At 33.6% G+C, this 27,222-nt stretch overlaps 7 protein-coding genes and 1 long non-coding RNA gene across 9 annotated transcripts in view; 6 read left to right on the forward strand and 2 right to left on the reverse strand.

Annotated features, from left to right (window-relative positions):
* LOC115242294 (low molecular weight phosphotyrosine protein phosphatase-like) overlaps positions 1 to 320 on the forward strand; it is a 1,122-nt gene extending 802 nt beyond the window's left edge. The window contains exons 3-4 of the mRNA XM_029818482.1: positions 1 to 74; positions 151 to 320. The exon at positions 1 to 74 is cut by the window's left edge and continues 82 nt beyond it. Of these exons, the coding sequence (XP_029674342.1) occupies positions 1 to 74; positions 151 to 234 (158 nt within the window). The 3' untranslated portion in view covers positions 235 to 320. The remainder of the gene's footprint in view (positions 75 to 150) is intronic.
* Positions 321 to 446: 126 nt separating this feature from the next.
* Positions 447 to 2,892, forward strand: LOC115242293 (low molecular weight phosphotyrosine protein phosphatase-like). Its single transcript, XM_029818481.1, has 6 exons — positions 447 to 1,051; positions 1,496 to 1,576; positions 1,978 to 2,168; positions 2,236 to 2,397; positions 2,535 to 2,612; positions 2,804 to 2,892. The coding sequence occupies exons 2-6, from the start codon at positions 1,540 to 1,542 to the stop codon at positions 2,819 to 2,821; spliced, it is 486 nt and encodes a 161-aa protein (XP_029674341.1). The 5' UTR covers positions 447 to 1,051; positions 1,496 to 1,539; the 3' UTR covers positions 2,822 to 2,892.
* Positions 2,893 to 3,286: 394 nt separating this feature from the next.
* LOC115242339 (THAP domain-containing protein 1-like) lies at positions 3,287 to 5,123 on the forward strand. Its single transcript, XM_029818565.1, has 5 exons — positions 3,287 to 3,475; positions 3,925 to 4,119; positions 4,217 to 4,276; positions 4,345 to 4,524; positions 4,593 to 5,123. The coding sequence occupies exons 1-5, from the start codon at positions 3,411 to 3,413 to the stop codon at positions 4,873 to 4,875; spliced, it is 783 nt and encodes a 260-aa protein (XP_029674425.1). The 5' UTR covers positions 3,287 to 3,410; the 3' UTR covers positions 4,876 to 5,123.
* Positions 5,124 to 5,394: 271 nt separating this feature from the next.
* LOC115242315 (DNA-directed RNA polymerase III subunit RPC9) lies at positions 5,395 to 6,386 on the forward strand. Its single transcript, XM_029818529.1, has 3 exons — positions 5,395 to 5,733; positions 5,797 to 6,064; positions 6,191 to 6,386. The coding sequence occupies exons 1-3, from the start codon at positions 5,726 to 5,728 to the stop codon at positions 6,296 to 6,298; spliced, it is 384 nt and encodes a 127-aa protein (XP_029674389.1). The 5' UTR covers positions 5,395 to 5,725; the 3' UTR covers positions 6,299 to 6,386.
* Positions 6,304 to 7,631, reverse strand: LOC115242314 (density-regulated protein homolog). Of its 2 annotated transcripts, none has more exons than XM_029818528.1 (5): positions 7,344 to 7,631; positions 7,016 to 7,100; positions 6,763 to 6,939; positions 6,541 to 6,680; positions 6,304 to 6,461 (listed from the first exon to the last, which is right to left on the reverse strand). In XM_029818528.1, the coding sequence occupies exons 1-5, from the start codon at positions 7,443 to 7,445 to the stop codon at positions 6,417 to 6,419; spliced, it is 549 nt and encodes a 182-aa protein (XP_029674388.1). In that variant the 5' UTR covers positions 7,446 to 7,631; the 3' UTR covers positions 6,304 to 6,416. The 2 variants fall into 2 exon arrangements, with proteins under 2 accessions (XP_029674388.1, XP_029674387.1); XM_029818527.1 differs by having other exon boundaries at positions 6,763 to 6,945; positions 7,344 to 7,629.
* Positions 7,632 to 8,205: 574 nt separating this feature from the next.
* On the forward strand, positions 8,206 to 22,350 carry LOC115242322 (clustered mitochondria protein homolog). Its single transcript, XM_029818538.1, has 17 exons — positions 8,206 to 8,656; positions 14,017 to 14,294; positions 14,511 to 14,933; positions 15,219 to 15,585; positions 15,907 to 16,043; positions 16,225 to 16,505; positions 16,592 to 16,718; positions 17,022 to 17,196; positions 17,295 to 17,497; positions 17,616 to 17,760; positions 17,934 to 18,139; positions 18,240 to 18,446; positions 18,624 to 18,722; positions 18,922 to 19,266; positions 19,529 to 19,801; positions 20,044 to 20,169; positions 20,268 to 22,350. The coding sequence occupies exons 1-17, from the start codon at positions 8,542 to 8,544 to the stop codon at positions 20,931 to 20,933; spliced, it is 4,173 nt and encodes a 1,390-aa protein (XP_029674398.1). The 5' UTR covers positions 8,206 to 8,541; the 3' UTR covers positions 20,934 to 22,350.
* On the forward strand, positions 8,665 to 12,776 carry LOC115242327. Its single transcript, XR_003885036.1, has 2 exons — positions 8,665 to 9,599; positions 9,693 to 12,776. It is a non-coding gene; the product is annotated as an uncharacterized LOC115242327 (long non-coding RNA).
* Positions 22,351 to 22,471: 121 nt separating the features above from the next.
* On the reverse strand, positions 22,472 to 25,475 carry LOC115242323 (U6 small nuclear RNA (adenine-(43)-N(6))-methyltransferase). Its single transcript, XM_029818539.1, has 6 exons — positions 25,191 to 25,475; positions 24,667 to 24,883; positions 24,253 to 24,393; positions 23,780 to 24,137; positions 23,386 to 23,584; positions 22,472 to 23,269 (listed from the first exon to the last, which is right to left on the reverse strand). The coding sequence occupies exons 1-6, from the start codon at positions 25,293 to 25,295 to the stop codon at positions 22,685 to 22,687; spliced, it is 1,605 nt and encodes a 534-aa protein (XP_029674399.1). The 5' UTR covers positions 25,296 to 25,475; the 3' UTR covers positions 22,472 to 22,684.
* Between the last annotated feature and the right edge of the window lie 1,747 nt (positions 25,476 to 27,222).

The following is a 27,222-nucleotide window of genomic DNA, read 5'->3' on the forward strand; positions in this document are numbered from 1 at the left end:
AATGCCGGGCAAAAGTGGAGCTTCTAGGAAGTTATGATCCAAGCGGAGAAGTCATAATACGAGATCCGTATTGTGTATGTCATCTTTCAACATTCATAAAATCAGAAAACAAAATGGAATTATTAAATTGTTTTTATGATTTTCTTGCAGGATGCTGGTAGCGCAGGATTTCAAAAAGCCTATGAGCAATGCCTGAGAAGTGTAACAGCATTTTTAAACAAATATGCAAATTAATACAAAGAGTAATCTAAATATTAGTTTAAAAACAATTTTAGGAAAATATGTTTTAATATAAACTAATAAAATCTTATATTACCAAATTTTTCTTCATTTATGACTACCATTTAAAATATTAAGAATAATTCTTTTTTTTTAAATTGAAATCCTAAAAATATATCATTTATATGAATATGTAGTTTAATGAAGTCATATCTTTGTGAAAAATTACATCTCATACAATCACACAATTGAAAGAATAGATCTTCAGTGTTTCAAAGTCTATGAAAAAGTGGAGCTTTAAAGATGACTGAATTTGCGAACTGGTTTTGATGTCTTTACTTACAAATAATTACTTTTATAAATATATATATTCTACTGAAAATTTGCAGTGATGTATATTGTATATGCTGTTGTAACCCAATTTCTCAATATTAAAGTAGAAAACATTAAAGTAGAGCAGAAGAGATTAAGCAAAACAAAACATTAAATATAACTCAAGAAAAAGCAATAAGGAAAGAAATAAGTTAATAAAAGATTATTAATAAAATAAAGCAAGAGACATGACTATAAGGAAAAGGAAGCCAATTTCTCGGAAGCTGATGTAAACAGCTGATGAGGCAAACTGACAAGAGTCACCCAGTCACCTAGCACTCAACCTAATTAATTAAGGGTCACCAAGCACTCAACCTAATTAATTAATATATATTAAGTATATATATCGAGATGCGCCGAAGGCGAACCTTGCTCGCTCAATCGCATTCTGACGCTCGTAAAAGCGGCTTTAAAGAAAGAAGTGTCGAAAGAGGGATGTGACCGACGGGGGGAGAGAAAGGTCGGTAGTAAATTGGAGGCGTATCTGTTCGTGGAAGAGGAATAATTGGCATTACTACTCGAGATAGGAACGTATCACAGCCCATGTTGGCGAAAAACCTTAACGCCCGCGTCGTACGTTCGGTCGACCGGTCTAATGAGATCGAAGCTCGCGATGATAATCTCGCTCGCTCAATCGCATTCTAACAAAATACTATACGTATCGCGTTCGATCCCTATAACCGCGAATAAGTGAAAAGTGTATCAAGTCTTGTGAAATACATCAATTTCTACCAAAAGTCCGGAAGTCTTATTTCGAGCGTGGATCCTAATTCTTTGGGCGTACAAATTCCAAAAACTCTCTTCCTTAGTAGTTAGGGGCACAACAATGCATTGTCATATCATAAGGGAGCTGCATTTTAAGAAAATTGAATAAATATTACATAATTCTTTCTAATTTTTCTAGCAACTTATAAACAATAGCTTGCAATTAATGAGAGGAATCAAGAAATGACGCAAAAGAAGAGAGTTCTTATGGTTTGTTTAGGTACTTTAATTTATTAATTATTAATTATGTAATTTTTTAAATTGTTTTCTATTATTTTAGATAGAAAATGAAAGTTAGATATAATATAATTTAAACTTTCTTTTTCTTGCAAAGGGATGAATATTGAATTTAGATTACTCTTATATAATATATATGATGAAAAAGTAATCTTTTTCTAGTTATTTTATAAAACAAAACTATTTCACTTGAGATTATAAGTTTCTTTACTATTTTTAAACGTTACGTAATTAATAACGAATATGTATATTACCCGCGAAAATGAAATATCTACGCTTAATCTATAATGCATTAATTTTTTAGAGCGCGTAAAAAGCATGTTTTTTAAAGACGATAATATTCCTAAATTAGAGTCTCTCGTATAATTTCTTCGCTATTTCTAGGAAATAGTTGCCGCTCTCCTATCGCAGAGGCAGTGTTTCAGGATCAAGTGCGAAAAATGGGTCTATCCGATTTTTGGGAAGTAGAAAGTGCCGCTATTCTGGAATATCACGTAGGCAATGCTCCGGAACCTAGAGCAATGTCTACTCTTCGCAAAGAGGGAATTACAAATTACTCTCATGTCGCGAGACAAGTGGGTCGTCGTTGGGGTATCTTTTTTATATAAAATTCTTTTTGTCGGATAAAAATGATGTTTTTAGATCACAATAAACGATTTCTACAAATTTGATTGGATATTCGGAATGGACGAGTATATTATTCATAAGCTATATGAAATGCGACCGGAAGATAATCAAACGACGATTGAACTACTTGGGAAATATGATCCAGCTGGAATAGTTGTTATAAGAGATCCCTTATTTGTACGTATTACATATAAGATTAATCTTATTTAAAAAAAAAAAATACAAATTTTCCATATTTAAATAAAGGTCAAGCATTCTTTATTGTATTTTTCTAATATAAAATTATAATATCAATAAATCTTTTCTATCGATAGGACGTTGGTAGTGCTGGATTTGAGAAAGCGTTTCAACAGGCTTTAAGGAGCGTGCGCTCATTTTTGACTATTAACATGGTATTTTACCCGATTCTTTTAGTATTATTTATAGGATAATTTGAAAAAAAGAATAATCGAACATTTTTATGAACATATATTCTTTGCAAAGCATAATTCTGTAAAATTTTGCAATTTATTTTAAAATCTCTTTCTTTGTGGATGTATTGATATATATTTTCACAACTAATTAAAATATGTTTTACTTACAGAATGTGTACAAGAGATAAGATATTAAAAAAGTTTTAATTTTATGGAAATACTAATATTCTCAGAGAAAAAAATGGAAAATTATATCCAAGCAGATTATTTGTATATATATTATCCTTCCCCCCTTTCCTTCCCTTATAAAATTAAAACTATATATATCTCAAATTAATAAGAATACAAAAGTATAATAATAATAAATATAATATATAATTTATAAAAGAAGCCGTGAGAGAGGATGACAATGAAAAATTAAAATAGATTAAAACAAACTTTTTTTTGTATATTTATTTTTAGTAGATAAGCAACTAAATAAGATTATTATATAATAACATTTAATCGATTTTTTTTTCATTATTGACAAAATTTTTATTTGTTTGAGATATATAAACAAATAATAATTTGTTTAATTTTATGCGAATAAAGATTATATTATAATATAAGAGAAAAAAACATTTATGGATATATTTTATATATATTAATTATATATATATTTATATATGACTCGTCATGAAGCGAGAGCAAAAGCAACGTGCACACTGATGTACACATACATAGACAACTAAAACGCTAAGTACATAATAAACAGTAGAATTGTTTATTTTGTAAATTATGGTACGCTCATGCTGTATTTGTCAAAAAGAGTACGGTATGGAAGAAGATGTGACTTTTCATAGGTAAATATTCAATGTATATTTTGTATTATATAGCATGAACTTCACCAAATGTAAAAATATTTCGAATATGTCTACCTGAGATTTTCAAGTAAATTATTCATTCGACACGTTTTTGTATGCAAAAGAATATTTGAAAAGTAAAAATTATCGCTCTTTGTTATGAAAAAAAGTAATAAGATGTTGAAGTGTCAGACTTTGAAGGTTAGAAGAATGAATGCTATGCCTGAAAAGTTGCTAATCCATTTAAAACCGTACAATTATATATCAATCTTTCTTTGCAATATATATAGTAAGATATATTTTATATTAAATCACAATTCAGTGTTCATATTCATTATAAAATTCTATATGTGGCCAATATTACAGATTAATAGATTACTCAATTAATTCATTAATCAAAAACATTATTAATATTAATTTGATAAAAGTTATCCCAATTCTTGTTCTAGTATACCTACAAGACAAGATTTAAGATTAAAATGGTTTACTGCTATAGGAAAAGAAGTATCTAAATATGCTTCTGTATGTAATAAACATTTTGACAGAGATGATATTATTTATATCAGTATGATAAAAGGAACTATACGAAGACGCTTGTGTTCAGAAGCTGTTCCTACTTTGCATCTTAAGAGAGAATTGTTAAAGTAAATTATAAATATTTATTTAAACAAAGCAATGTTAAGTTGAAGTATATTGATTGTCATAAATATGCAGAAAATGAAATTATCTCATAATTTTTAGATGTGATGATACTATTATCGAAAACAAAAATCTGATTTCTCAATACCCGATTGAATATGAGTAAGTTACATTCTGTTTTATTATAATTTTACATACATATAAGGATCATTAAGATAAATCTGTTTCAGTAAAACAAACGCAGATAGTATAACAGTAAGACAAGTATGTATGGATAAGAAGGATCATAAACAAAATTCCATTAACCCTGAGGATCATAAGGAAAATTCCATTAATTCTGATGATGATCCAATATGTGAAATAGATGAAATTGAAAACATGTCCGAAAAAATTAATACAGCTAAAAGAAGGTAAGACTATAAGCAAAAGAACATATCATATTTCAATTATTTTTTTATTAATAATAATTTTGTTCTAGAAATACTGAAAATGAAGAAGAGAACAATAAAAAACGCTGTCATGTTCCGAGATATGCTGGAGATTTTTGTCGTGAGGATTTTGCATCTGATCGTAATTGGCAAATATTTTGCAAATATTATAAAGATACATCACGAAAGTTAAAAATTCTTCAAGAAACAGTTAGACGTAGGACTAAAAAAATAGAAACTTTAAGGGATTTAACAATCAACTTGAAAAATAACAAATTGATTTCTGACGAAGTTGCTACTATTATACTTACTGCAAGTAGAAATTTGAAATAACATGAGTACACAAATATTTTCCAAAAAAATATAATTGGGAAGTATTAAGTGAATCGCTCAATTAACTCAAAAATTTCTATAAGGATTCTTGAAGTTTAATTGTATATCTTTTTATATTAAAGAAGAAAATAAAATAATATTGTATATATATTAGATATTCAAATCTTAATTGTCATATGTACATAAAATACATGTAATATAATTAATTTTAATTTTAAATATAATAAAAGAAGCTGAATTTATGAAAATATTTGTACAAGTAATTTTAATCCTGGAATTAGTATGCAAATATTAAAATCTATTAAAAACATAGATCAAAGCGAAAAAAAATGGTAAAATTTTATAGTTTGAAATATAAGCAGATGAAATGACTAAAAACAGAGAGAAATCTGAGAGGGGTCGTGCTGCCGTTTTTCATGAAACCGTTTTCCTCATAGACATAGTATCAATGTTGTTCTCGGGGACGCTTTCTCGCGCATGCGCGTTAAACATGGCCTTAAGATACGTGTCAAAATGTCTATGCTCCGAACCATTAACCTCAGAATACATACCACTCAATCAAAACAAAGTAGTTACTTGACTACTTCGTTGATTGGGTGATCGATGATTCGCAATCCGTAATCCGAATCCGATCCGCATTACGTAGTGCGTGCGTGTGACACGGGCTTATTAGTTATTGTATTAGCCAATGTTTTGGAAGCTGCAAAAATAATTAACCTATTAATCTTCATAACCTGGGAATTCAAAACATTTAAATAACCTTATAAAAAAAATAAAATAAACATTTATATACAATCTCTCAACAGAATTATTATTAAAACTCTTTTCTAAAAACACGAAAGTGTAGGACATGAAAGTGTAAGTCATTGTTATATTAAGTCTCTTTGCTTTACCTGCAAAAATAATCTTTGCATTTTTCAGTGTAAAAGGAAATTGGAATACTCTTTTGAGCAATTACGAGGTTCTAGATATTTTGCGAAATACAAAATCCCATAAAAAACAGAAGCCGAATCAATTGGCGACCATTACTTATCAGACAATCAAATATTTGGAAAGCATGCCATGCAAGACGCAGAACCCAGAGAAAATCAAGGAGTTTTTAAAAGCAATGGAGCCTTTCAAATTGACTAAAGCTGAAAAGCTTGCTCTTCTCAACCTCTGCCCTACTCGACCAATCGAAATACAATTGGTATTGTATCCTTTTTTAAAAAAAAAAAAAAAACGTTCTGATTGAAACACCAGAAAAGTTTCAAGTCTATGAGTTTGATTAGCAATCAGATATTTTGAAATAATTATTCTATATTTTTGAGCACAGTTGATTGAAGAAAGCGAGGAACGTCTATCGGAGGAAGAGTTGGAAACTGTGCTGCAAATAGTCGCAAATGTGCGAGGTGATTACGAATATAAAGAAGAAGAAACTTAATCTAGATCTTAACATAACTTATTTAAATATATTTTATATGTACATTTTATTTTATAATAAAACATGTGACTGGAAATAGTATATTAAATACAATTGTGCATGCTTAATATCTGCAGCCTTATCTCTTTTGATCGCCAAGATCGTCTATGGAATCTTCATCAATCTAAAAAACAAAACAATTTTTTATTTAAAAATTGTTACATTTATATATTTTTGTTCTCCTTTTTTTTTTTATAACTTACTTGTGGCCATTTTTCTGGTATGACTTCGAAGAGATCATCTTTGACATCTCCCTGTATGACAATTTCATCATCCCCAGTCACACTGGACCCACAAGCAAATTTACTGCCAAAGAACTTTGCTGCTACCTTTAAATCTATATCTGTAAATTAAAAATATTATAAGCATTTTATTCATTCAATCATTTTGATTTATAATCAAAATTAATCAATTGACAGTATTACCAAAAGTGCTGAGGCCAGTCACAACTGTAACAGATTTCTTCTTTCCTCTGGGTGCTCTAGAAACTGTAATTAACCGTGGTATATCTTCCTTCTTTTTGGTTTTCAACATACCCTTGCCACCTCGCTTCTGTCGCTTCTTTTCATCCTCTCCTCCGCCAGCTTCTATAGAGCCGTCCTCTGTAGCTGATCAAAGCACGATCCTTCAGTTAAAACTGTTCTAAGATTCTAAGATTTTTCAATTTTCAATAATTACCTAATTTCATTCTTTCAAATTCAGTAGGCAGATTCCTCTCTAGCCATTGCTTGCACTTGTCATATTCAGGATAGTATTCACAATACTGTAAATTAAAAATTCAACTAATGTTAACTCTTATTAACCTTTTCAATACTAATTCCTTTTTATAAAACGTATGTCCAATAAAAAATAAAATCTTAGCTCTAAAAACTTAAATAATTCTTTGTCTTAATTTTTTTTTTCTAATAAGAATTCTAAAGTAAAGCAGTTTAGTTAGAATTAATTTTGATAATTAACTCCGTTTATTATACACAATAATTAATATTAAAAATTGATCGTAATTTACCTCGATAGGTAGTGAACAATTTCCGCAATATTGGACTTGAATAGGATAAGTGACATTGGGATCGGGTCCTAATCGAAAATTCGACTGTTCCTCCGTTGACATTTCTGCGATGTCTAAGCTCAGATCACGATTCCTTCAAGGATTGTTTGAGATTTTCCGTTGTGTCGTTCCGGAAATGTTCTTGAAAAGGCGACGCTTTTATTTTCGCCGTCACCCTGCTATCGAATAACCGCGCGCGCTCTTAGGTTAGGAATCGCCAAGAAGATAGCAACTTTGAGAGCGATTTTTGAAGCCTAGTAACATAGATAGTGATTTTCGATCTCTCCTTGTTTTATTGATCCGTAGTAATTCCCTTGAAAAATAACTAGATTATATTTTACTTTTGTTTTATTGCTTTCTAGAATTTTAATGTATTTTACTGTATTTTAGTATTATTGGGAGTTTTCCAAAAAAAAGATACAGATAAACACAGTGCCACGCAATTGACTATTAAATAAAGAATTTTTAAAGATTCTAAAATTTTTCTATTTGACAGCTAATCATTTGACTTGTGTTTATATGTGTTTCTTGCTGGAAAGCTCCCATTATTATTATAATTATTATTATAATTATTACAGTATAAAGAGAGCAAATAAAGAAAAAGATATCTCAATACTTATTGGTTACGCCATATTGTTTTTTTACATCAATATACGCGAGTCAGATCCGAGCCGTATTGTTCACTCTCTATATAAAATACCTAGCCCGCGCTCGAGCCTGAAACATCTAGCACGCCATAGAGTGGTCCGCGGGCAACGGACGGTGACGGACCAATCGCGGCTCGCCGCGGTGGGCCAATCGCGGCCGCGCCTTGTATCCCGTTCGAAACGCACGTGCGGGCCGCGGGACCGCGCGCGCTCGAGTAGTGCGTCGCCCCGTGAAAAAGTCGGACGTCGTCGTCGCTCTCCGCGTCTCGGTCGGCACCGAACGGACGATTCAAAAGGGTGTGCGTGCTCGTGATCGAATAATAAATCGGGACGAGGATTAGCGAGAGAGCGAAGAGACGGACGGAGAAGAGGAGTTTCGCGTCAACTGAAGAGAGGCAACTACAAGATACAGAAAACGCTCGTTATATTATACATATATATACATATATATACACCCCGTCGTCATCCTCATCGTTTTCTTCTCCTTCGTCGTCGTCGTTGTCGTCGTTTAAATGGTCGCGGAAATGGCAGTCGGCGCGCAGATAGATACGTCTGAACGGGACACCGGTAACTCGACGATTCCCTTGCTGAACGGCGACCAGAACCACGAGACCGCAAAGACGACTGGTTAGTATAACCGATAACACGCATCCTCGCGCGCGATAACGAGCGCACGAGGCTGGTCGTGGTGCTTTTTAAGGTTAATCGTCGCGTGAGAGAATCATCGGCGTTTTTAAATTCATTTCAATTTGGTTATGTAATCTTCGACGAGGACGACGTGACGTCCGCGTCTCGCATCGTCTCGTCGACGATGTCTCTCAATGAGATTCTCTCTCATTTTCGTCGTTCATCGCTCGTCGTTCACCTCGAACGCAAAAGCCGGCCTCGATCGAGCGAGCGAGGGGGTGAGAGAGGGAGCGAGATAGAGCGCGTTATGTAACCTCGCGAATTGCGCGAATCTCGACGCACGGGGTCATGTGAGTCGCCATCGTTGGAGGGGGTGGCAAAAGGAGGAAGGGAGAAGGGTCTAGCAGAAGACGTATCGCCGGCGCCAACGGACGAATCTCATCTCCAGGGTTACGTTCGAAATTCTCGTAGCGCGTTATTTATTCATTAATCGGAATATGATCTTTTCACTTTGATTGATCGATCAAGCTCTACTTCATCGAGTAGATTCTCGAATGCAACAACCGGTCGTTCCGGTTCGCACACGAAAGTACGTTTTTTCTCCTGAGTCGTCGAATGCTGGAACATATTTGTATTTAGTTTTTATCTGGCTTCCACCTTTGATGAATCCGTAGCTGAGATATTTATTAGAATGTTTTCCTCGTGATACTTTTCGAAATAGTCGGAGGTACTAATGAAAGGACAAACTTGTCCAACTAATTTGTGAAAGTATCCAATGTTTCGAAAGAAATAATCATCAAGATGCAAGTGAGAAGAACCTTCGAATAGTCGAAGTATTCGCGGAATATATTTTTCGAGAATAATCTCATTGTCAGAATTTAAAAGATCGTCGAAATTACTTGGCGAAGAATTCATCGAGATCTTGGAGCTGCTCTATTCCAAGGTACCTCAAAGATATTTTCCAACATAACTTGAGCAGATAGAATGATAAAAAATTATATGAAGTAGGGATTCTAAATTTGTTTTGCCTTTCTAGGTTCTACATAGATTGTGCGATAATTAATCAGTGATAAGTAATATAAATTACACTATTAAAATTGATGTAAACTTCAAAATATTTACAAGAGATCTTCCCAATGAAAATATCAAGAATTTCAAGAAAATTAATTGCAATAATTATTGGAAAATATCAAGAAGTTAATTGCAATCATTGGAAAATATCAAGAAAATTAATTGCAGTAATTATTGGAATCCTAAATGATAAGAACGATAACGTTCTTCATACTTTCTTCAATCTTTTTAGGAAATGGTCAACGTTTATCTAGGTTTGGATATATCAAGATTTACACAAGACGATCAAACGCACGCACACATGCTGTAATCGCGTTTACGTAATACATTTTCAGTTATGCTCGTGTCTCGATTGGAAGCTCAGATCGCTTTTTTTCTTCTTGTTTTTAGTCGATATGTACAACTGTCGTTGTGTAACGTCGATATTTACGACGAATCTTGATTTTGAGGACGAAGAAGCGACCGTATGATGCAACATCGTTGTCTAAGACGGACGAGAATGTTCGATGCCGAGACGTCGACGTAAAGTTTAACGTCGTCGAGTTCTCGCGATACGAATCTCAGCATAATACTACGGGATGTAACATTCTAGGATAAACAATAACGAATGATGCAACATCGACACTTGTGAGTGACGTCAATGTATGGCCGTCGGGACTCGAATAAGAGATATTCTAGATAACAAGAGGGCCAGCTGTGATACGTACTCCAATAGCGTAAAAACAATCTTTGAAACGAATGGAAAGCGATGTCCATGAATACAAGGCGCTTCTCTGGAATCGACCTCGTCAACTTCGTGCGGGGCGAAAATATAATTTCTCTAATTTTTCTGTCGCGCTTTTTCTATCGCGCGTTTTCTTTTCTTTTTTCTTGATGTATAAATAGAGGAAATGAAAAAAAGGATGACGAAACACATGTTTTCCTTCTAAGAATTGACTTTGATTGACGGGAATATGCATTTTCGAAGGATACAGGACACCTGCAGATAGACTTTCTTTCCGCCGAAACATGTTTTTCCTCAACAGACATGGAACAGATGAAAAACATGTGTATGTTAATGATCGGCTGGAAAATTCCTTGTTTGCATTTCTTATTGTCAGGATAAGTATCTAGAAACAAATCCAATTTATCTTCTTACAATCTTGTAAATTGTTCTATCTTTTTTATATTTAAAAAAACGAAATTTTATTAAAAATTATAAAATTTTAAGATTGTGTTGCATCAGAAAATCTGGAAAATTCGATAAACTTGATTGGACGAGGAAGCGATCGATCTGTATAATCGTTCGTATATTTCCGTAAGTTTAATGAAAAACGAGAGGGGAAAAAAACTTCGTTTTAACGCATTCTCATTCATCTGTATCGAGGGAACAATTGCGATCCGGAATCGCAATGAAGAAGAAGCACCTACCGATAACGGGGGTTATCGGCGCCGGCTATTATACTGTTTTACACGCAGTATTCTACGTCAAACAGACATCCCTCGATGACAATTGAATCAAGCAAACTGATGTAGTTGCAATACGATTGAAGATTGAAGTTCGTACTTTCACCTTTGAGTTCGCGTGTTTAAATCGATCCTCCTCACGTGTCTCAGACTCTTCGTGAACCCGCATACGGTTAACCCGTCGTTTGCGCTCTATATTTAGCTGTAAATACTATATAGTCGTTTATCTACCGCATATCTATATCTTTGACGCCTTTTTATATTTCATCCATTTTTCTACTTATTTAATTCCAATTTTGAAAAGATACATGGCCGTAAAATTTAAAAACAATTGAAAAACATCCAAATTATGTGTAAAATTAGAAACGTCTTTTAAATTTCTATATATAAGTTTCTAGTTATGTATATTTTCAAAAAATATACACATTTATTCTTAATTTATTCAATATTTTTATAAAAATTTTAATTAAATANATAATTTTTAATTAATTTTTTTTTAAGTTTTATTTTTTAACATGAATATGTGTGTTTGCTATATTTTTTATATTTTCATATTTTTACTTCAAGTTTATCGGAAAATTGTCAAAGTATCGTCTTCTGATATTTTCGGCTGTTTGTTATTAAATTTAAAAAGAAATTATCAGGAAAAATTGATAAAAATTATCAAATTACATTATCGTTTAAGGACGCGAATAATCGATCGGTTTCTAACTTTTGCCGGGGTCAACGGCTGATACGATACTGCATCGATGCTATTCAGGCCCGTGAATCAAATTAAGCGGCGGTTTAATGGCGAGAAGAAAAGCGCGACGATTCATGAGCATTGATAATCTTTCAACTGTGAACATTTTATTAATGATATTAAAGCCGTTTTCGCGCTATAACGTGAATGAAACCGATGATGCCATTCGTCAACGTGCTGTGTTTTAGCGACAGGTGCATAAAACATCGCGCCCGTGATAATTGTTAATAATAAAACTAACGTTCTGTCGCTCAGTAGATCTCGTCTAATAAAGCTCACTGCTTTTTTAACTCACTTCATTTGTCAATCATTAAGAGCCGAGTTACCTCCGATTGCGTCTTATCTTAATAACTTTTTGTTTTGAACCTAATTACTATGATAACTAGTAATATAGATAAGTGTAATAAAACTTTATTTCCTTTTTTAGTTAACAAAAGTTCCTACAAAGGTAATTTTTTTTGCTTTTATTTAGCAAGAAATCTAACATTTATTTGCAGAAAAATTATAATTGTTATATTATTTAAAAAATAAAAAGATTTATATATAAACAGTAGCCGATTACTTTTTTCTTCCAAAGAAACATTGTTTCAAAAGTTGACACGTTTCTACAACATTCTACATATGTTATTTCTAAAAAAAAAAAAAAAAATATTTCTTTATAATACGCATATGTAATCATCGCGGTTTTCTTCTCGTATTTACAGACCTTTCTCACATTATTTTGTGATAAGATGCCTTTTATATCTACATCCAATTACACACCCGCGTTGTAATAGGAGTACAATAATTCTACACAGAGTGACAGTGGAAGAGTACACCGATAACGCGGTGATAAGACAGGCAATATACGCGCCAGCAAAAGAAAAGTGAAAAAAAAAAAGAAATTATGTGTGTATTCAAGCATTTAAAACTTAAAATTTTGTTGTCCAATCATCAATTATCGGAGATAATTCTTTGTTTATGATAGATTTAATTATATTACATCTTTAATTTTTACCGTATGTAATTTAACTGTTATTTATAAACGTAAAGAGAGCTATTGAGTTATGAAACAATTCTCTTATCAGTCTCGTGATTCGCTTCAATCAGTGGAGTAAGTTATGAAAAAAGGGTATTTTTTCGTGATTATAACAAAAATATATACCATTTTTTATCGAAAGAAAAATCAATATTGTTTAAATTAACACAAATTAATATAATTAATAAGTTTAACAATGATATAATAAAAACTAAGCGCAATTATAAGAAATACAAGAAATATTACATATAAAGTGGAAGAATGAAATATTATTATAATGCTTATAATTGTAAAAAACACATTTGAATCGATAAGAACTAATTTAATAAGAATTAGCCTTCTAACATTTAAATGGATTAAATTATAGGAAGTTAGAGATACAGAGATAAAAAATTGTACCGAGAGGATTAAATATATATATTTTTGTAATAAAAGAAGTCTAATGATGCAATAGGCATCTTTATGACCTTTTTTATTGCTTCGAAATGGATGTATAAAGCAAACATGTGTTCCGATATACATAAATAGGACGACATTTCGGCGCGTACTATTTATTTTGTAAACGCATCGGTGAATGTGAGTGTCGAGAGAATGCGTTTGAAAGCGCATCCGACAGCACGAGACCACTCGGAGACTACGGTGTATTTATATCTTTCTCGTGAACGCGTCGCAACTCCTTTTCAGTGTCAGGGCGAGAGCGAGTTTATGTATTATTCTATAATTTATTCTCAATTTGATTTATAATCGGTCGTATTTTATTTACTATTAAAAACTACATATTTTCTTTATGTATGTAGTTAGTATGAGTTCTTATCGTGAAATATATATTGAATAGAAGTTTTTATCCGCAAATCTACGCATGTTATATTTTAAATAAATTTAAGGAGAAATTATAATATTAGAAAATTTAGATAAATTTGAATTTAAGCCATAAAGATACAAACTTCGATAAAATTACACATGCGCATCTGTAAATTGATATCGACATTAATAAATTTAATTGGAACTTTTATATAAAATGTATAAGATTGTAAAATAATTCGCGGAATTGTTCCTCTTATAGACGGTGAATTACATTTTCAGAGGTGAAACGGGAAGCAGAAGAGAGCGGAAGCACGAGTTCTGCTGGCGAGAACGTTGTGGAAAAGGGAGAAGTCGAGGCGACGAAGGAAAGCGAGAAAGAGAAAGACAACAAGAATAATGATGGGAACGAGAAGGAAGCGGACGTCGCTGATAAGGAGAAGGATCCCGCGAATGAGCAAGAGGTCGTCTTCATTCAGGATATGGGCTTCACCGTCAAGATCGTCAGCCCAGGTTCTGAACCTTTCGACATACAAGTCTCCAGCATGGAGCTTGTGCAGGTAATTGTTCGTTTCTCGATGATGCAATATTGTTGTCCACACACTATATGAAGAAGAATATCATTTATTTTATGTAATAATAAATTATTTTATTATTTTTTTACTTTATATCGTATTTATATTAAATTTATGGGGAGATTTTTAAGAAATATTCTGCTTGGCATCAAATTTAAAAAAGTTTTACTTGAAATTTACCAATATCTTTTTCTTTTTCAGGAAATCCATCAGCTACTCATGGATCGCGAAGACACGTGCCACCGCACATGCTTTTCACTACAGCTGGATGGCAACACATTGGATAACTTTGCCGAGCTGAAGAATATCGAGGGCCTGAAAGATGGTTCGATCATTAAGGTAGTGGAAGAGCCGTACACGATGCGGGAGGCACGTATACACGTGCGACACGTGCGCGATCTTCTCAAGTCCGTAGATCCCGCGGACGCTTACAATGGCGTCGAGTGTAGCAGTCTATCATTTCTCAATGCCGTTACAAACGGCGATATCTTAGAGAAGAAGAAGACCCGAGCGGATTCGGTCGATTGCACGCCGCCTGATTACATCATACCCGGATGTAAGGATAGGCCCTTGTTTCCTCTCCAGCCGCAGATGAAAGAGCAAAAGTGCCCGCCGTGTCTAAAGGTTAACAATTTTTGATTAGTTGTAGATTAATAATCTGATAGATAAGAATTGAAAGAAGAAAAAAGGAATAAATTGACCATATCAGATTATAATTAGTGACGTTCTTCTGATATACGTACTTTATCTTACTCAAAGCAACATAGATTTATTATTCCAAGGAAAAATCTTTCAAAGATGATTAAACAATAAATTTTTACATTTATAATATTCAAAATTGTATACTCTCATTTGAAGGAGAGAGAGAAAGAGATAAACTAAACTTTTAAATTTTTTGCATTTTTTTAGGTCCTAACAACGTCAGGATGGAATCCACCGCCTGGCCATAGAAAGCTTCACGGCGATTTGATATATCTGCATGTAGTCACATTGGAGGACAAACAGTATTATTTGACCGCATGTGCTAGAGGTTTCTTTGTCAACCAGTCGACCAAAGAAGTGTTCAATCCTAAACCAGCCACGCCTAGTCACTTATGTCACAGCTTGATCGAGCTGTTGAATCAACTTAGTCCGGCCTTTAAACGAGGATTTGCCGCTATGCAACGACGCAGGACTCAAAGGCATCCCTTCGAGCGAGTGGCAACACCTTATCAACTGTACGCTTGGAGTGCACCGCCAATTGAGCACACCATCGACGCCATTCGTGCAGAAGATAGTAAGTTCTAGAATAAAAAGAAAACTTTGAGATTTATTTCAACAATAAAAAAAAAAAAGAAAAGATCCACGATCAGAATCTGAATATGCCTGAATATTAGTGCAGATAATACTAGTTTTATAATAAAAAATTTCAATAAAACTTGATTGCATTTATGTTTAAAATAAAGCACTATACACACATACACATACATTACAAAAAATTAATCGCTTGGAGATGTTAATGGATATAAATGTTTATAGGAAACGCTCTTTCTCTGTAGAATAAGTAAATCAGATTTCCGACTAAATCAGATAATCAATCCTCTTTTATTTATTCTAGCTTTCTCTTCAAAGTTGGGGTATGAAGAACATATCCCGGGCCAAACTCGCGATTGGAACGAAGAACTGCAAACTACGAGGGAATTACCACGTAAAAACCTTCCTGAAAGATTACTACGGGAACGTGCCATCTTCAAGGTGTGCTATGTATCTCTCATACACATTAACATGTGATACAAAATAGTATATTGATACAATAAAATTAAAATAATATCATAATAGTAACGCCAATTTTTGTCTTTAATAATTTCAACAGTAAATAACATAATGATTCTTATAATTAAATTTTTTTTCCTCTTAATTATCTATAAATCGTTAGGTTCACAGCGATTTTGTGGCCGCCGCCACTCGTGGAGCGATGGCGGTGATCGATGGTAACGTAATGGCGATCAATCCCGGTGAGGAAGCCAAAATGCAGATGTTTATCTGGAATAACATCTTCTTTTCTCTCGGCTTCGACGTGCGCGATCATTACAAAGAGTTGGGCGGCGACGCTGCAGCTTTCGTTGCGCCCCGCAACGATCTACAAGGTGTCCGGGTATATGCGGCCGTGGATTTGCCTGGTCTTTATACTCTCGGCACCGTTGTCATAGATTATAGGTGCGTTTCTCAGATTTTGTTTAACGTTATTTTTTCTATTGATTCTTTAAGTTAATAGCTTGTTTCTCGTGACCTTTGTCTCATAGAGGCTACCGCGTCACAGCGCAATCTATCATACCAGGTATACTGGAACGTGAACAGGAACAATCGGTGGTCTATGGATCCATCGACTTCGGAAAGACAGTTCTCACACATCCCAAGTACCTTGAATTGGTAAGTGAACAGGATATATGAGCAGGATCTATATAGTGATAAATCAGTATAAAGAATAGTAAGATAATAAAAATAAAAACAGATTTTTTTTTGCGTTGACAACGTATATATAAAAGCTGTAAAAGAGTCATTAATCAATTCACCTAATTTCAAATAATCTTGTTTATTAAAAGCTTATATACAAATGTAATTAATTTTTTGTTAAATTATTTTGATCGATTTTATTGTCGTTATAATCATTTTGTATGTATTGTCATTCCATTGTAACTTTGACACTTAAGTATTTTTGATATTCACGTTTAGCTGAATAAAGCTGGTCAACAGTTAAAGATCCTTCCTCATAAAGTTATCAACGATGCCGGCGAGGAGATCGAACTTTGCAGCAGTGTAGAGTGCAAGGGTATCATTGGTAACGATTCGCGGCATTATGTACTGGATCTGTTGAGAACTTTTCCGCCCGATGTAAATTTTTTGAAATGTGAGTCAAAGAACCACCGACTCTATAATGTTTCTATGAAAGAAATTATGTACATATATGCTTTTATTTACTTTAAAAAAAATATTTCTCCTATTCAGTGGAAGGTGTGGAGCTAAGCAAGGAAGCGCGAGCCTTGGGCTTCCCGGTGGAGCATAAACACAGACTGGCCTGCTTACGCCAGGAGCTCATAGACTCGTTTGTTGAGGCCAGATATGTCCAATTTATCAAGCATGCAGCTGTTCATCTTCAACAGCTCACATCAGCTAGAAGATCTCAGAAGGAGAAAGAGGCACCTACCAAAGTAAACAGACTTCTTTCCTTGTCATAATTTATATTTTTATATTTATTACTCAAAATATTGTGAACAATTTGGAATAATGATTGTAGAAAGTGGTGAGAATGAATAATTTTGGTTTTAGGAGGATAAAAAGGAGGATTCGACTGCCATGGTGACAGTGGATAGTAACAAGGAAGATTGCGCCCAATCGTTGATAGAAGCCGATGAAGCTAAAAAGATCGTCGAGAGCATTACGGATTCGATCACAGGTGGCGAGAAACAAGAATGTGCGTCTTCAAAGATACGAAATAGCCTTTAACATCAATATTGATAAGAAATTTATTTAATAGTAAATATTTGAATATTAGGACAAAAGAAAAAAAAGATATGACAATATAAATTGCAAAGAAACTGTTACAAAAAAACAAGTTTGGTAAAGAATCTTATCTTTGAATGATAGTGGAGGAGAGTACCAAGGAGATAGTGCGAAGAGCTGCGGCGGCGGTGGGCAGTCTACGAGATGCCGAGTTCGACGTGAGATTTAATCCGGATGTGTTCTCGCCCGGCGTTAAACATCCGGATTTCAATGGCGATGATCTGAAAAAACAGAAGCAATTAGTGAAGGACGCCGCGGATTTCTTACTTACAATGCAGCTACCGACGTTCGTAAGTTCGTTGCAAAGTTGTAGTTAAATTCCTGCAATTGGTTTGATATATTTATAATATAATTGTATGTTTCTTTTTTAATTAAATTTTTATTCTATAGATACGAGAGTGCCTAGACCATACAGCGGCTGCGATGGATGGCAGCACGTTGGTGGAGGCTCTCCATGGTAGAGGCATCAACGTTCGTTATCTCGGTAAATTGGCGGCCATGTTAGCCGCAGTGCCACAGCTACAGTATCTTAATCGCATTGCTGTATCCGAACTGATTCTTCGATCGGCCAAACACATTTTCACTTCTTACATGCAGGTGTGTGTGTATGTACGTGCATGTATACAACATTAAATTGTTTAAATATAAATTTATTTATTTTGCTTATTTTATCAAGTGTATAAAATTACCTATCTTATTAAATATAAAATTATATTATTTTCTCATTAGATATCATAGAACAGAATTATACATACATATATATCCATCTTGCAGGGTACGGAACTGATGGGCCTGTCCGCAGCCGTCAGCCACTTTCTTAATTGTTTGCTGTCCTCGGCGCAAATGATACACCCACAACAAAATTTGGAAGAGGTTAGTCATGTGGCAGTTAAATTAATGTGAAATTATTAATTAATTCTCTCACGACACAATAATCGCGCGCGCGATAGAGTCAAAATTTTATTAATTATAAATCAACGACAAATAACCAAGAGTACAGAAACAGTTATTGTAGAAAAAATTATATTTCCTATATAATTGAATCAGTAGTTGATGTAATTTTCTGTATCAGCTTCAGAGCAAAACTGCGAAACGCCGTAATAAACGCAAGGGTAGAAACAACGGGCCGCAACAGTCAGAAGTGGAGTGGGCATCGTTGACGCCTAAATCATTGTGGCAGCAAATTAAAAATGATTTGAAGGCCTATTATGACTGGGAAACGCCAAGTCCAGAGTCTCTGGACGCCACAATAGAGCATTTCCATTTGCAAAAGATTTCGCTGCTGCGTGGCTTCTGCATCAAGACCGGCATTCAGATATTGCTACGCGAGTACAATTTCGAGAACAAGAACCGGGCGACGTTTTTCGAGGATGATATAATGAACATTTTCCCCGTAGTCAAGCATATCAACCCTAGAGTAAGTCGCCGATTTTGAATGAATGAAAAATATATTAGTAGCATAATAACTTTAAAATTTTAGAAAAAATAATCGATTTATGGAGAAATAATTCAAGACAGCTATAAAATATTAATCATCGAAAAAAGTTTTTTTGAATTCGAACTGATTTTCGGTTGAATCTCTAAAAAAATTAAAGAAAGAGCCTAAAGAATAATTGTCATTCAAGTTAAAATTATAGGATTAAACAAAATGATTTTAATTTTAACTCGATTTCTTTCAGGCTAGCGATGCGTATAATTTTTATACAACCGGTCAAAGCAAGATTCAGCAAGGATACTTGAAGGATGGATACGAATTGATTAGCGAGGCATTAAATCTACTGAATAATGTTTACGGCGCAATGCATCCCGAGATCGCACAGTGTCTTAGAATGCTGGCGAGATTGAATTACATAATGGGCGATCACGCGGAGGCGCTCGCTACTCAGCAAAAAGCAGTTCTTATGTCAGAGAGGGTCAACGGTATTGATCATCCGTACACCATTACAGAATACGTAAGTTATATCAATCATTTTAAAATACAAATGGCAATTTTATAATTCAAATAATGATAACATAAAATAAAAAAATATAATTCTCTGCGTATTTTATACAGATTACATTATAGAAAGTTATATATTGTATAAGTATATAAAAAAAGATAATTTATAGACTAATATTAGTAAATAATGATATAATGGTTATTTAACAATTCTCTATAACAATGTGTGATTATTATATTTTGTTCTCTATACAGATACATCTCGCCTTATATTCCTTTGCCAATGGCCAAGTATCTGTATCATTAAGATTACTGTATAGAGCACGTTATCTGGCATTATTAGTCTGCGGCGAGGATCATCCAGAAGTGGCCTTGCTCGATGTAAGTCTAAAAATGACTGGTGTTCTCAATGAGAATGTATAACTTTATAAATTTTCAAAAGATTAACGTTTAAATTGCAATGTGTCTGATTTTTTCAGAGCAACATCTCGTTGATCCTACACGCGGTCGGCGAATATGAGCTGTCACTGCGCTTTTTGGAACACGCGTTAGCTCTGAATCTACGTTATCACGGTCCGCGTTCGCTTAAGGTCGCAGTGTCGTATCATCTGGTGGCACGCACGCAGTCGTGTATGGGCGATTTCCGGGCGGCACTGAACAACGAGAAAGAAACGTACGCGATCTACAAGCAACAGCTAGGCGAGGAGCATGAGAAGACGAGAGAAAGCAGCGATTGTTTGCGTCATTTGACCCAGCAGGCGGTTGTGTTGCAAAAGAAAATGAATGAGATTTACACGGGCAAGTCTGGCGTGAGTTTGCCGCCGATTCAGGTGCAGCCGCCTAGCATGGGCTCTGTGCTAGACATGCTCAACGTCATCAACGGCATTCTCTTCGTGCAAATTAGTCAGCAAGACATCGATAACTTCAAAGCGGAGATCGAAAAACGGCAGAAGGAACAATCGCAGTTAGATGGCGGCGAGGCTGCCAAGACCGAAAAGGATGTGAAGAAAGACGACAAAGAGACGAAGAAAATATCCACGACGACGGAGAAGAAAGTCGAGAAAGTCGAACAAAAAATGGAGATAAAAAAACTGGAAACTAGCAAAACTGGGACTTTGGAGGCGGTCTTGGCGGCGGAGAGCTGAACTTTTCGCTTGTCGACAACGAACACCAGTAGTCTTTCTTTTTTCTTTTTTTAAGCCCTAGTCCCTCGTGGAAATAATTTTGCGCGAGGATTGTCGTGTGTACGGTAATATATTATATTATATATTACACATATACTTGATATTTGCACTGTTTTTGTTATATCGTCTAAAAGCAGTTGAGGACTCTCGAAAAGAGACAAGATGCAAAATAATGTCGTCATAGTGTGTTCGCGAAAAAAAAAGAGAATACATAACACATTCGCGCGAAAGATTGAATTTTCACGCGAAGAACGCGCACACTTATTTGTTATACTAAATGTATATAACAAGGAGATAAGGAAGTGCCATGTCGTTTAAAAAGCAATCTTCAATACGAGCGTTTTAAATGTCTTAAATGTAAGAGGTATTGTACCCTCTTCGCATCACAAAATCAAAGAGCAATGTGATTTCTTCACTTGTGCGCGATCATATATTTCTTTCCTTTTTTTAAGGGCCAACTGTTATTTCATCGAAACGATTTAATAGCGTTGAAAAATTAATCGAATTTATAGTAAGTTCTGAAGATAGTCTTTTCTTTCTTTTTTCCTCTATTATGTATACCACGTTTTATTAGTCCTTTTTGTCAAATCGCCATGTGCTGTTTTGGCTTTCGTTGTTACTAGTCGCCATCAATAAAAAAAAAGAAAGCACCACGATATACCTAAATATATGCGTATAATCTATAATCTTTCTTCATTCATTACAGCAATCACATGAAAGTGCTTCCTCTTGTACGAATATCATTGAATTATATATTTAGGTTTCTATTCCTAAAATATAAAACTACATTATATACCCTCAACACTTTCAGTCAGTGATGATAAGCATACGCATAGTATTGTTACCTCCATATTCGTTATAAGGACACAATAATTGATCGTTAATTGAGTCACCGCGATCATATAATAATCGATTTCAAATTTCGCGAATAGAACCGAAAGTAAATAAACGAGAAATAATTGTTACTGTGCTGTTAATATTAATTTTTGTTCGTCTCGCCTGTTCCGCGGCCTGAATTGAAATTTTTCGCCGCGGTTTGATCAATGCGATATAGTGATTCATAATTCAGCTTGCAATAGTGATAGTAAAGATAAACGCGAAGTTTTTAATTATCGAAATAGCGCCGATTAATTTGTTTCAGCGTTCTTATAGATTTTAAGCGAAACATTTTAAGTCCGACGTGAGAGCATCAATATTTTTTTTCGCAGATTTTAAAAGTACGATTGATCAATCGTCAATGTAACGCGATGTATTGTCGCGTCGATAATTATTGTCTCGGACGAATTCATTTTCCCACATTGCAATAATAAAAATAATAATAAATTAGTATATTACACTTGTTAGCGAAATTGTACTATAAAGAGAGAGAGAGAGAGAGGCTTTCCGACCGCAGCTATAGTATATCTAGACCATAGACATAGTTCTTCTTCTTCTTCTTTCTTTTATGGCTGGTTGGGCATTAGTCGTGTACTATAAAGAGAGAGAGAGAGAGAGAGGAGTATAATAATTATAAGGTCTATAATATTATACATAAATAAAAAAAGTTACGGATTTGATTTACATATACCATCCTGTTACAGCAGACTTAAACATGTTGCATGAAATAAATCGTTTTATATGTACAATGCAGCGTCGATCTAATTTAAGAAGTTGCCAGTAATTTACTTTCTGCATGTCTTGTTTATTATCCAGACGGATCTTTTTTATTCTCACTATAATCGTTCCAATGGAATAGCGACATCTTCATCAGAAATTTTCCTTCTCTTTTCTCTTCTTTTTTTAACAGATTTTGATTGATTAACGAGAATCTTTTCTCTTACGTCCAATTTATTTATCAAATACTGTCGTAGTGATTGTAATGCGTCCAAACCGCCGCTTCCATTTTCAAATATCATCCATATCCTAAATATATCACTTTGAACAATTGCCTCTTCACATTCAGAACTTTCAATCTCTATCCAGAGCTTACAAGTAAGTAATGGAACGCATTCAAATACTTTTTTATCAGAACTTTCTTCATTTTCAGCCCTAATTGAGGATATTTTATCTGAAGAATTTTTATTATCTTGCTTGATATCATTAGGTTCTTTTATGATAGATATAGAGTTTGAATATTCTCCAGTCTTTACATTCACTTTGTTATGCTCTTCATCTTTATCTTTAACTCTTTTCAGCGCAATCTGTTGCGCTAAACGTCGTTTCCTGCGCGCGTGCTCCCATGATTTCTCTCTAACAGTTATTCGACCTAACCAGCTGTCAGAACTATCTTCAGGAATGGATAGGTCTTGTAATTTAATCTGTTGCAATGAGAAATTTAATTATAGCTAATTAAAACTAATGAAACTCCTTAAATTATATATAATTCTTAATTAGTGATAATCGATAAACAACACTATAAGAAATAATGCATTACATTTAATTCTTCTGCCGTTGTTCTTAAAAAACTGACTAAATTTTCCATACAAGAAAATTTATCGTTCTTAGGAAATGTTATCAAAGTTTTAGAATCTTTCTTTAAGGATTGTACAATGGATTTTCCACTTTTTCTGATAACAGGTGCGCTACTCAGGTCCAAAACGTTTTTTGGTAGGAAGCTCCAAGCCAAACCCCATCTGTTGACAAACACAATCTTAATCTCTAAAATCAATATTTTCTTTATTAAATAATTTAATAAACAATAATAGCGTAATTAATTAAGAAACTAATTTATCTAAACTTGTGCTAATAATCCATGTATCAAAACAGAGAATTTTAATAATAAAATCGAACAAGCAAATTTTAAAAATATTAATTTATATAATATTTACCGTGTTGTGTGACCTTGACAAAACTCCGTCCATGTTATGTTCTCTATATTTTTCGATCTTATTAGTTTTTTAAGGTCGAACAAATCGACTTTTCTACCTATCATCGTAGTGTAGATCTTTATTCGATTTCCCAAATCGATACTCTCATCTATCATCCTTGTCACAAAGGCTATTTCGCCACCCGTGGTTTTCAATTCACTATCGTTTCCGCTAGGCGCGTTTCTCGGTGGCAAAACTTTCGCGATTCTTTCGCCATTGTCATCGCTCTCGAAAAACGGCGGATTGCACATCGAAAAGTCGTAAATTTTATCATCTTCCATCGCATCCTTAAAAATTCCATCGGAATTTACTGTAACTACTACATTAAAGAAAAATATCTCATTATATAAATTTAAGTTTTTTAGTTTTAATATCATAAGCATCTTCATCTTTGTTTTTTTTTCAAATGAAATAATATCTTTAATAGCACCAACCTTTAATTAAATTTTGCAGGTTGTTTCTTGCTATACATTTCTCTGCATATTCCATGCTTTTCTTATCTACTTCTGTGCCAATTACATGACATCCGTAGATTTTTGCCAGCAACAAAGCATATATACAAATTGCTCCTGTCCCTATTTAAAACAAATTTATTTAAAAATCTTAAGCAATTCAAAACATTATATTAAATTGTAAAAGTGAAGAACATCTACTAAACAATATCATTACTCCATTCTAAAAAAAAGCATGATTTTAAGAAGCTATCTTTATTTTACCGCTGTGATTGACTTTGTGATACTTATTATTCTTATATTAAAAATTTCTTCTTTCCTCTGCTTTTTAAGTGTATGATTTGAAAGCTTCAAATATGTTTCATAAAAGTGCTACAAAGAGGCTTTTATATTTACCAATGTCAATGCCTGCAATCTTATCCATTTCCAATTTGAAATGCTTCATCAAATCTTCTATCCATAGAACGTAATTCATGCGCAGAGTGATTGCTGGATTCAGATTGTCTGGTGGAATACTTACATGTAGATCAAAGTCATGCTTCAAAAGTGTCTCTGTAAGTACACGCAGACTCTTCTTGTTTTGAAAGTCAATTCTAACTTTTCCCGCAATGTCCTAAATAAGAAATATGAATAGAATGCTATAAACAAGCATTTTATTTACTTTGCACATTGTCCCATCTAAGTGCATTATATGTTTATATTCCTATAAATGTAAAAGTTAGAGAAAAAAAAAGAGTAAGAAAAAATTTTTTTAATGTACACATTTTTTTTCTTTTTCAATATGTCATTTATATGAACATACACTTTTTGATATTGTTTCCTTTTTTTTATCAAGCCACGCATTATATATGGACTAATATTACATTAGATTATACTTGCATAATATTACTGTTTTTTGTAAATTGCCAAAGACAGCATACCATGATTGCAATTTTGCGAAACTCCGGATACAAGACCGCGAGTTGCTTGTAATCCGGCGGTTTCTTGTATTTATTCCTTGGATGAATATATTTTTTCACGTTCATCCTGATATCGAAAAGAGCCGTTTCGTTGAATACGATTAATTACAATTGCCAATCGATCATAGTTGAGCTAATTCAGGGCTGTCTAACCGCCAGGAGCGGAAGAGCAACCTATCCCACTCTTAAGGGTCGGCAGGAGTGACGGACAAACTCCGAATTGATATTGGAGACCTCGCGCGGTGACAATGCTCTATATACCTAACCATCCATAAGGCTCAACATACTATTCAAAAATTCTGAAATTATTGCAAAGTTGAAATAGGAACATGGAAAATTTTTTACATTAAACACGCATAAAATAAAGACTCATAGATAACAGTAATATCAATTATCTTTTTCTTTTTTCAAAAATAAACATTTTTTACCATCAAAATCTTTCTTCAAAAGATAGCAGGCGTTTCCAATTAACGGAAGTGGTTTTGGGCCCGGCAGACGTCTAGCGGCTTTAATTATGGGCAATTGACGACGATAATTTAAGACAGAATAACTTACAACGTACTTATGTTTTCTCACCTGTTTAACCATCATTAAAACAGACAAAGCGGTAGTGTATAAATATTTAGTGAACAGAAATACGCAGTTAATATGCAGCAATTATTTTATTAAACATAATGTGTATTTTGAATTGATAATTACCAGGAACTACACACACATATACACACACACATAAAAAGGAAAGAAAAAAGAATGTTAATAAAAAAGAAGAAAAAACGTTTCGATAACTAATGCAAATTAGGTATAATGACTTGAAAGAAAGAGACATATACATAAGAGTTTTGAAATTCTACTTGTATATTGAAATTATATGTCTAATGAAATTATATGTATAAAAATCTGTAATTAGCTGCAAGGTATAAAAAAATTTGCATTTATTCGATGCGTTTGTCAGATTCTGCATCAGATAATGTTCCATCTGTATTCCTGTTTGATTTCTTCAATATTTATTAATAATATTTAAATATTTGAATTTTAGCAAGTTTTAATCAAGGCGGTACTTGATTTTAATAAATATTAAAATCAAGAATCCGAGTAAAATGGCAAAAGAGCCACACGCAGTTTTTAGGGCGCAAAGATATATAATTTAAACCAAAAAATAAATTAAAAAATTAGAGAATTTCTTTAATTACATGATTCCGTGTGCACACGGGTGATATTTCCGAACGCAGCCTTAATGATGTTTAAACAAGTGAGAAAACATATTAGATTGAAACGCTTATTTCTTTTTGCAAGATAATTTTTTGTTTTAATTGATTATTATAGTCTAAGTGCCGGTCTACAATAGATGATTTAAGCCCTAAGCCTTAAGAAATTGACTAATCACAGTCGGGTATTCTCCTATTATACTTGATTGTGATTGGTCAATTTCTTAAGGCTTAGGGCTTAAATCACCTATTGTAGACTGGCACTAAGGGCCGTGGCACATAAAAAAACTTAAGCAGTAAGACTTAAAACGTAAGCGAATTGACCCTCTTTTGCCATTTTACTCGGATTCTTGATTTTAATCGTTTAAGAGCCTTACTTTTATATCTTTTTAATAAATATTGTATTTCCTGGTAATTATCAATTCAAAATGCACATTATGTTTAATAAAATAATTGCTGCATATTTACTGCGTATTTCTGTTCACCAAATATTTATACACTACCGCCTTGTCTGTCTAAGGCTGCGTTCGGAAACATCACCCGTGTGCACACGTGCGTCCTTCTATCTTTGTTTAACTTTTGATACATAACAAAGATAGAATGACACTCGTGTGCACACGGGTGATATTTCCGAACGCAGCCTTAATGATGTTTAAACAAGTGAGAAAACATATTAGATTGAAACGCTTATTTTTTTTTGCAAGATAATTTTTTGTTTTAATTGATTATTATAGTCTAAGTGCCGGTCTACAATAGATGATTTAAGCCCTAAGCCTTAAGAAATTGAC

The sequence above is a fragment of the Formica exsecta genome, unplaced genomic scaffold (genome assembly GCF_003651465.1).
Source record: "Formica exsecta isolate Colony F162 unplaced genomic scaffold, ASM365146v1 scaffold59, whole genome shotgun sequence".
Lineage (NCBI taxonomy): Eukaryota > Metazoa > Arthropoda > Insecta > Hymenoptera > Formicidae > Formica > Formica exsecta.